This window comes from Thamnophis sirtalis, unplaced genomic scaffold, assembly GCF_051295495.1.
Source record: "Thamnophis sirtalis isolate CommonGarterSnake01/CBP01778 unplaced genomic scaffold, rThaSir2_p1.2 scaffold_4, whole genome shotgun sequence".
Classification (NCBI taxonomy): Eukaryota; Metazoa; Chordata; class Lepidosauria; order Squamata; family Natricidae; genus Thamnophis; species Thamnophis sirtalis.
In genome coordinates this window covers 75,563,374-75,573,665 of record NW_028261384.1, presented here as the reverse complement: position 1 = coordinate 75,573,665, position 10,292 = coordinate 75,563,374, and the positions used below count along the sequence as shown (strand labels likewise).

The 10,292-nt window shown below is 39.1% G+C and overlaps 1 protein-coding gene and 1 long non-coding RNA gene across 9 annotated transcripts in view; one reads left to right on the top strand and one right to left on the bottom strand.

Moving 5' to 3' along the window:
• Positions 1-1,993: 1,993 nt before the first annotated feature.
• LOC148045919 (uncharacterized) lies at positions 1,994-6,359 on the bottom strand. Its single transcript, XR_015696395.1, has 4 exons — positions 6,103-6,359; positions 4,635-4,789; positions 3,138-3,245; positions 1,994-2,187 (listed from the first exon to the last, which is right to left on the bottom strand). It is a non-coding gene; the product is annotated as an uncharacterized LOC148045919 (long non-coding RNA).
• A 6-nt stretch (positions 6,360-6,365) lies between these two features.
• The window catches only part of TPK1 (thiamin pyrophosphokinase 1), a 348,263-nt gene continuing 344,336 nt past the window's right edge, over positions 6,366-10,292 (top strand). For 6 of the 8 annotated variants that reach the window (XR_015696394.1, XM_087713141.1, XM_087713144.1 and 3 more), the window contains exon 1: positions 6,366-6,498. Coding sequence is in view for 5 of the 8 variants with exons in the window: in XM_087713141.1 (XP_087569267.1) it covers positions 6,483-6,498 (16 nt within the window). In the remaining 3 variants the exon portion in view is untranslated. Of the gene's footprint in view, positions 6,499-6,581; positions 6,743-10,292 lie in introns of all 8 variants that reach the window. The other 2 variants (XM_087713142.1, XM_014072348.2) reach the window with 1 other exon arrangement.

Here is a 10,292-nt window from a genome sequence, read left to right as displayed (position 1 = left end):
ATTTGGGGACAGGCCTAAAATAAACAATATTTTAAATTTTGGAAGACTTCTTTTCTTAAGCCAATTCCTAACTTGATAAAGCATGTAAAGTAGGCTTCTAAGAAGGTATGCAATTATTTGTATTACACACTTGTAAAGTTTTTTTTCCTGAAAAGTGAATAAACTTTTAGTAAAAGTTTTAGCAATTCCCTAGTAATTTCTAAGAAGAGTTCTTCAGTTATTAGAAATTAGAGACTACTAAACTCTAAAAGAAACATACAGAAAACTTTACTGATATTCTATAAAAAATGGGAATATGGGTAACTTAACTTAACAACTACCGTCCAGTCTCCAACCTCCCCTTTATTGGGAAGGTTGTTGAGAAGGTGGTGGCCTACCAGCTCCAGCGGTCCTTGGAGGAAGCCGATTACCTGGACCCCTTCCAGTCCGGCTTCAGACCTGGTTACAGCACAGAAACCGCTTTGGTCGCATTGACCGATGATCTCTGGAGAGCCAGGGATGGAGGCCACGCCTCCATCTTGGTTCTCCTCGACCTCTCGGCGGCTTTCGATACCATCGACCATGGTATCCTTCTGCGACGACTGCGGGAGGTGGGGGTGGGAGGCACTGTTTTGCAGTGGTTCTCCTCTTACCTCTCGGACAGGTCGCAGTCGGTGTTGGTCGGGGGTCAGAGATCGACCACGAGGCTCCTAACATATGGGGTGCCGCAGGGGTCGGTCCTGTCCCCCGTACTATTTAACATCTACATGAAACCGCTGGGCGAGATCATTCGGAGGCACGGGATAAGATACCATCAATATGCGGACGATACGCAGCTGTATCTGTCCGCCCCGTGCCAACTCAATGAAGCGGTGGACGTGATGAGCCGGGGCCTTGAAGCCGTCAGGGACTGGATGAGGGCTAACAAGCTTGTACTCAACCCAGAAAAGACCGAGTGGCTGTTGTGTTTCCCTCCCAAAAATTTGGTTAGTGTTCCAACGCTCAGGCTGGGGGGCCAAAATTTACACCCCTCAGACAGGGTCCGCAACTTGGGGGTCCTCCTGGATCCACAGCTGACCTTTGACCACCACCTGTCGGCTGTTTGCCCAGGTTCGCCTGGTGCGCCAGTTGCGACCCTACCTGAATCGGGAGGCCCTCACAACAGTCACTCGCGCCCTCGTGACCTCTAGGCTGGAATACTGCAATGTGCTCTACATGGGGCTGCCCTTGAAGAGCATCCGGCGGCTTCAGCTAGTCCAGAATGCGGCCGCGCGAGTGATCGTGGGTGCACCTCGGTTCACCCACATAACACCTATCCTCCGCGAGCTGCACTGGCTACCTGTTGATCTCCGTGTGCGCTTCAAGGTGCTTCTTACTACCTATAAAGCCCTTCATGGTAGTGGATCTGCGTACTTGGGAGACCGCCTCCTGCCAATCACCTCCTCTCGACCCATAAGATCCCACAGATTGGGCCTCCTCCGAGTGCCATCTGCCAGCCAGTGCCGGCTGGCAACTACGCGGAGGAGAGCCTTTTCTGTAGCAGCTCCGACCCTCTGGAACGATCTCCCCGTGGAGATTCGTACCCTCACCACCCTTCAGACCTTCCGCACAGCCCTCAGGCCTGGGGGTAAAGACCATAATTTGCCCCCGCCCGAATGTTGAATGAATGTTGTTTGATTTTAACTATATACTGTGTTTTTATGTCATTGTATGTCTTCCCCTCCCATAAGTTGTTAGCCGCCCTGAGTCCCCTCAGGGAAAAGGGCGGCCTATAAATAAACGCAACTGAACTGAACAACTGAAAAGAGATTTCAATTTAGTGAATTTATTAATAAGGAAATTTTTATTTGCACCATAAATCATTAACAGAGCTTGGCAGTTTACCATTTCTGTGTTATTTCTAGTATAATGGATCTTATATTCCTTTAGAATGGTATTTAAAGAGATAAAGCACTCAAAAAAGTAGATTGCAATTAATCAAATATTGCACTAAGGCTTTATTACTGAAAGTGGAAAGTATGCAAGTTGTACAAGAAAATGAAGGATAGTTTGCTTTCATCAAATTTATTTCTTGCTTTTTCAATAATAAAAACAATCACAGCAAAGGATATAATTCATACAGTAGTTCATTGGATACTTGTTTCTGCTCTCCCCTGACAAATAATTTGATTTCACATCAGAAATGAATTTTTCCTCCTACATCTGACCCTAAATTTTGATAGAAAAATACAGTGTTATTTAAGTCAAACATGACTCTCTTATGATAACTGTAGTATCTAGTGAGATCTTATAATAAGATTTTTACTGCATTTTTCAGAGCTATTTGCCCAAGTTAATGAAGTCTTAAAAAGAAAGGAAAATAGAAGTTGGATTCTACATAAATATGGATGCTGAACTGCTCTCAGTTTTAGGGAGGAAGGACATGGAAGGCAGGTATAAATATGGCATTAGATTGTTGCTTCTAAAGCTCAATAGTCCCTCAACACCAATCCTATCTTATTTAGCAACATATTTGGCCCTTATATGTACTCACATCATACACGTCAGAAGCCCCGAGGGGCTTCCAGATTGAAATGATTGGCCAGTGATATCACTGTTGCCTGGGGATGCCCAGTTGGGGACTCTTTTCATGTAGCCAGCAGGAGCTGGAGTAAAGGAGGTGAACTCATCCCATCCCATGGCAGCACAAGAGTCTCAAATATGAGCTTGCTAACCTCCAACCCAGCAACCTAACCATATGAGCCATTATAACAGAATTATAACATACTCTCGGGTAGTGTGTGCTTGGAATAAAAGAATCCAAAGTACCAGAAACTGAGAAACATGATAATTGATCCTTAGAAAATAATAATTGTGCAAATGTGGAATTTTCAAGGTCCAAACATACCCTAATTTAATTAAATAAATGGTACATTTTATTTTAAACTAGAATGCAAACTTTTTCTAGCATGCACAATTTACCTAGCTTTCAATATTCACATTTCCTTTATTATATATTTTGTATACATACACATATACTGTACATAGAAAACAAAAAGAAATGAAGTGAAATATTTAACATATAACATTATATAACAATTGTCTTGAATGATTTCATTCATACATAAAACAGCAGTAGAGTATTATGCAATTTACTTTGCATCAAGAGAGATACCTACAATTTTTGGTGTCCAATATATTATTGGTGTCCTTTCACTTATGCAGTGATGTTCCTTTGCTGCCCCCTACTGCAGAGCATAGCATCATTTTCCAAAGGACCTCTCATTCTGACAAATTAGTGGAATGAAATCATAGACTGTAACTTTCGTACTAAGGCCTACCCAAAGTTATATACTAATGCTAATTTCTTCATATCAATCATCCCAGTAAGTTTAATATACTAGTAGAAATCAGTGAATACTATTTATTATTTTCTAACTGCTGAAGGCTTTTTAATATTAGTGTAATCAAAATATTCCCCAATTGATACTTCTAAAAAATAAAAAGATTTAGTTGGCACATATCTAGTCAGGTAGCAATACTATCTACAAACAGGAAGTATGACCAGTAGTGGGATCAGCTGGTTTGCGCCAGTTCAAGAAACCAGTAGCTAACTTTCTGAGCAGTTCAGTGAACTGGCTGAAGCCCATCACTGCACTGCTTGTTTAATTAAGGGTGGGAGGGGGTAAAGGATTAAGCTTAAAGAACTGTGCCTTTAGCTTTAAAGTTTCAGATACTTGAAGAGCATAAAAATATGCTACATTTGAAGGATTAAAATACAAATATTTTTTCCCCAGGCATATATAACAACCAATAAGGATTCATGATAAAAACATCTGAATTAATGGTTGAACACACATACAAGTCTGCTGCCATCCATCAAAGCCTTTGTAGGAATGGCATCTACAACATAATGCTCTATTTGTATTTTTGTACAGGTTATCCTTGACACAATAGTTCATTTAATGACCATTCAAAGTTACAATGGCACTGAAAAAGATGACTTATGACCGTTTTTCACATTTACGACCATTGCAGCATCCCCAGAGTCATGTATCAAAATTCAGGTGGTTAAACTGTCTCACATTTATAACAGTTGTAGTCTCCCAGGGTCATGTGATTCCCTTTTGTAACCTTCTGACAAGCAAAGTGAATGGGGAGGCCAGATTCACTTAACATATGTGTTACTAACTTTAACAACTGCAGTTATTCACTTAACAAATGTTTGGCAAGAAAAGTTATAAAATGGGGCAAAACTCATTTAATAAATTTCTCACTTAGCAACATAAGTTTTGGGCTCAATTGTGGTCATGGTGAGGAGAGGCCGGGCGAGGCAAGGCTGGGCATGACAAGGAGTGGCTAGGAGAGGAGGGGAGGGGTGAGGCATGGCTGGGCGTGGCAAGAAGGGGCCAGACGAGGTGAAGCGGCCCTCAACAAGAGTGATGTCAAGTTGACTACACCACCCGTCACAGGACCACCCAGCCGCACCTACCCAGCCAGTCATTAGAGCAGAGAATCAGTTGTTAAATTATTTGAATCCCACCACTGGGTTGGTAAGATTGGCAATGGCTTCCACTATCAGTTTATTGGGAAAAAGAGATTAGAGTCACAGTTCGTTCTTTTAACAAACAGGACAATTAAAAAGAATAGGAATATTGAAAAATAAGTATTATTACCTGCATATATCATCCTTACTCTTTTTATAAGCTGAAACGTTATTTTTGATTAATTTGTAATGTGGGTTTGGAGACTTTGTGTTACAGAATGAATAATTGAAGACAAAATGATGAAGCTGGCAGATTAGATGCTCCAGATTTGGAGGCAATAGCCGCTACAAAAGATAAAAAACAACAAGAAGATACAAAATTTTAAGTGGGTAAGAACGAATAAAATGAAAGGTATGTAAATAATAACAAGCTACATGAAAATAGAGTTGCAAGTTAGGCATATGAACAGAATTCTACGCAAAGAGTATAATAATCTCTGAACAGTTCTCAGTTTGTGCGTAGAAATATTGTTTTACCAGTAAAAATGATTAGCAAGGCATGAAAAATCAATATACAATTAGAAGCCTCTGCAAGCTCAAAGCATTGATCCATTGAGATTCTTGCTCTCTACGTGATTTGCTGATCTCATCTTGTGTAATGGCCCCTTCTGGATAAATTTGTCCAATTCCTTCATTAGATATAGGGGAGCATTGGTTTCCGGGATAATAATATGTGTGTCATAATTATGAAAATGTTGCAATTGATGTCATTCTGACTTTGATGCTTCTTTGCAGCAGACACTAAGCAGGAACTTTCCATTATTCTTAGTGCAGCTGGTTCCCCCTCCCATATGGTTCGTAACTGCATTTCCTAAATTCTTGAGTTTTCTGTGGATGGAATTATAAATTAAATAATCATCTAGAGTAACTAGTTGGTTACTGGAGGGTCTGTAATTTTGCAAAGGTGAACAGGCTATATATGTACTATATGGCTGCACGATTTGAAACTTTTGTATCTGTACATAGGCCATGGTTCTGGTAGAGGATGTGAGGACATATTTGGCATTTCTGACCACTGCCTATCTAGTCGAGCTCTTCAAGAATCCAAGGTATTTTTATTTATTTATTTAATTTCTACAAACACCCCCCCCCCTCCAATCCCACCTAAGTGATTTTGGGCAGCTCAGAAGATATACACGTGAAATTCTCTATGTACCCATTTTCCATCTTTACAACTGTTTCAGATATGTACAAACACCTAAATTGTGTTCATGACCTTGGACAACCAATTCAATCATTTAACATTAGTTTCCACAGAAAATGGAGAATTTATTACAGTATGATTTGCTTAAAATCATTGTAGCAAAATATAGATCTGCAAATAATTGCAGATTATACCAAGATATTCAAAACAATAAAAGCCTCTCAGAATTTATTTGCAAAGTACAGACACTAAACCTACTTTTAAAATCTGTAGCAGAAGAGAGCCCACATAAGCTTTTTAGGGAAACAAGGGAGAAATGATCCTTAATTTTAAAGTAGTTCTTAGGAATACATCTAGGGCTGAAAAAGTTATGACCTGAAATTTTGTGCTCATAAATCTGATTTTAGAAGAAAGCTTGTAATTTATTCTTCCAATTGCAAAGATACGGTTGTACCTTTGATTTGTCGCATGGCTTGTCGCAATGCTACCAAGCACTGCGGAGGTTAAAGTGTTAACGCTCGTTTCAAACGTCTGTGTTTTCCTGATTTGGAATAATGAAAGGCCCACGAACGGGAAGCCACGCAGTTGGCAGTAGCAACTTTTTCTACGAGACATCCTCCATTCTATAGGTGGTGCTTTTCTCATACCACCTATTTATTTATTTTTGCTTCGGTTTCTCGGCAATAGGGACAGCCTTCCTTCCGCTTCCTCTCCGGCACTGTTACAAATCAAATGCCGAGTCGGTGATTACCGTGGCAATCGATGTGATCGCTCTCTCACTTCTCCTACACGCTGCGTTTGCGGCGCGCCAGTGTAAAAGGAACATTTGGAGAAATGCATGACTGGGAAGGTGAGCCGGCGACATCAGGTTCTCTGCAGAGCTAAATACCCCCCCCCATCTTTGCTTATTAATTCCTTCGTGTTTTCTGTAAGGGGCGAGAGACAAGCTATAGTTTCAAGAGACGGCTGTAGCGGCGACGACGACGACGACAATGATTTTTTCAAACTCTACAATTACTTGGCAGTAAATCCCTCTGGAATTCCTGCGACCTATCTCTAAGAAGAGCGTGTAGGAACGTGGATCTTGACCCTAGGTAGTGTTGTTTTTTTGTAGCGTCTTAACGTTTCTTTTGATTTCTGCATCTCTTTCACAACCTGTCGAGGGATAAAGTGAGAACGTAGAGGCTCTTCCTGTCCTTAATTAAGAGAGGCCTCCAGAGATCTTGACGGATCTTAATTTCTACAGCGAGGTCCTAAGTTTCAGACCTGCCGCGAGATTGCATGTTAACTTTCTCAATCCTGATCTCATTAGAAACAGGTTTTTAACAAGAATTTAATCCCTCTGCCCACCTTTTCCAAATATACCACAACTCAGACCGTTGTATACCTTCCAACACATCCTTTGATAAAGAACGCTCTGGTTGCCAGTGAGGGGTGTTGTGGCGTTAAGGAAGAGATCTGTTTTATAAATAATAATTCAGATCTCCCCAAATGCATCCGAGGAGGATTTAAACAAACAAGTTTGTCACTTGTCAGCGAAATTTTGGGGCACTATGGGGAAAAAAATCCTGGAAATACCATGAATGAATTATCTCACAAGCAGGATGATTAAAAGAAACATCAATTAAATTTTTGGATGTCAATATCAAAAAAAGAAACCAAAGAATGTTAAATGTTTGCATTAGCACTTGATGAGGGGGACTGTGTTTTAAGCTCCTTATGCTATTTTTCCCCTATCATAATTGTATCCTTGCTTTTATTAGACTCCTAAAAGTAGAAATGGAGGGGTAGCAAATGACTCAAAAATCCCAAATGAAAACAACAAATCCCAGATGCAAAGAAAGGCAGACTAATCAGAACACATTTGTCCTGTATCTTAACTGATTTATTATGTATCATGGTTTTATTTTATACATAAAAAGAGCACTATAACATTTTTACACATGTATTCTTTTAAACTCTAGTTAGTTGAACATATCAGTACAACATGAAACTAGAATAGGGCAGATTAAAATTAAACCCAAGACAATATTGGTAACCTTGATTAACTGTCTTATCAGTCTAACCCGCCTCCCACAGTTTTCAAGAAGATAAAAAGATTAGGTTGCCTACTTGAAGAAAGGGATAGCATCTTTGTTTTAAAAATAATCTGCTTAGAATGTATAATTTGGATAAGAATATTTTAGAGAAAAGTGTAAATATTTCCTTTACAGCCATTGCCAAAATAAACAAATGGGGTCTTATTTTAATTTTTTTGGGGTGGGGAGTCAACGTTTTCCTCCTGCATCTGTTCTCTCCTCACAGCAACCCCCACTTAGGCAGTCTGGTCTCAGAGAGAGAAAGTGGCCCAAGGAGCTTCTATGGATGAAGAAAGACTAAAATCTGTGTCCCCTTGGCTTTATTCAATACTTGTATTGAGAACTTAGGGAGTCTTCCAGTTTTTGACTGCAAAAACCTAGAGACTACTACATGTATTTCTCTAGAGCAGGGGTGTCAAACTCAAGGCCCACAGGCCAGATTTGGCCCTTGGTGTGTTTAAATCCGGTTTACCAGGCTGACCTGGAAATATCAAAGGACCAGCCTGTGGTGCCTGCTTTTGGCCAGCAGAGTTTACAGGAGGCCATGGAGGGTGAAAGTGAGGCATAAGCCACATCCCGTTTTAACTGGTAAAATACTTCAGGAGGCTGTTCAGGCTGAAAACAGGCAGAGTTTTGGCCAGCAGGGTGTTGTAGGATGCCTCCATCCTATCTCCCCCCCTCCACCCCCCCTCCCACTGACCTGTGGAGGAGATCTACAATGCTGATCTGGCCCTCAAATAAATCCAGTTTGACACCCCTGCCATGTAGTGATTATTGTGACTTTTTCAGCTGAGGTAAGAGCAGTATAAATTTTTATTGACTGAGTTTTAAAGAAGATATTGCTGAAATGTCTTCATGGAACTAAGCTGTAACTTAGCACTAAAGGAAAAGGACTAATGCCCTGCAGTTTTCACTTAGATCTGGATTCAGTTTGTATTATCAAAGCTTTTCCCATGTCAGGAAGCTACAGAATAGAAACAGCTCCACTATTCTCTGTATTTGTAAGATGCACATATTACATAAAATTCTTATATTATAATGTATTATATATATAATATAGAACAGTTTATAATATTTTGATAGCCAGGTTGATCTAGCAGTTAAGGCACCTGACTAGAAGTTAGGAGATTGGGAATTCTTGTCTTGCCGTGTGTATGAAAACTATCTGGGTGACTTGGATCAGTCACTTTTATCCTAAGCAACCTCACAGATGGGGAAAATAAAAGAAATCAGTTATTGAGTTATTTATAAAAATAATAAAAAGTGTATTATAAATAAATGATACCACAATATCTTTAGCAACATCAAATAACAACATATGTGTATCCCATAAGGGTGCAATAAGTAGATGAAAAATCCAGTTTAAAGGTCTCACTGACTGTAACAGAAGGCATGCATTGGCTTGCTTGGCTAGGTTAAATTGTTCAGTAAACCATTATTTTGTTTCTTGGCTATCCAAAGTATTGTCTGAAGTCTCAAGAAAACATGTTGGGTCATATTTTCTTATAGATTTGCAAATTTCATAAATCTTGCTTTTTAAAGATGTGTATATGTGTGATTCTTACAATCTTTATACACACACACCTGCTTCTATCATACATTTAGTGCTTTTAAATATGTATTCCTTTAAACCACAAAACTTTATTGATTGTACAATCATTATTGAAGAGAGTGCTTTATTTAACATGACAATTCTGACAGAGTTTTTATTATTGTATAATTATTTAAGCACTGCATAAAACTCAGGAAACTCCTTACAAATAATAGGCAGATAAATAATTACAGATCTTTTGTGAGTATAGATTTTTCCTATTCATAATCTGGTTCATCTCTGCTGTTTTCAGAATTCATTTGCTTTAATAAAGCCATTCCAGGGCCATCCCATGAATGCCTACTCAGAACTCATTGTTCCCAAGTGATACACATAGGATTACAGGTTAAATAATACTGCTTGTACAGATATCATTAATGTACTGATTAACTGTATTTTTATATACTTTAGTTTAAGCTGTTAAATTTGTGGCATTCCAGTTTGGACTTTTCCCCAATGATTATTTTCAAAATATACCGGTAGGTGATAGATAGAAGCTTTGGATGTACTTCTAAATTCGTGAGCCTTGAGGGAGATACTTCAAGAGGGATGCTTCTTGTGCTCAGATATATTTTTCTCTTTACTGTTAGTTTAGCTAACTTAAGTACATGGTTTGGGACTGAATAATACTATAAATTAAGGTGTGTTTTTCCTATAATAAACAATAGTAAACTGTACTCTTGGTGACTATTATGGTAGGATAGTTACATAATATTTCTTGCTGTTAAATGTTCCTTCTTTTGGACTGAATGTATTCCCATTTGGAAAGGCAGGCAAGGAATAGGCACTTATTAATAATAGTTTATTACATCCATTTTAACTACAGATCTTAGGTATTATAGCCTTTGCCCAACAACTGCTGGCAGAGAAAATGCATCAGATAAAACTCAGTAAGGTACAATAAAAAGTTCAAAATCCAGAAACAAAAGAGCAACATGGAGGAAAACTAGTTAGAAGTACTGCTTAAAATTAACT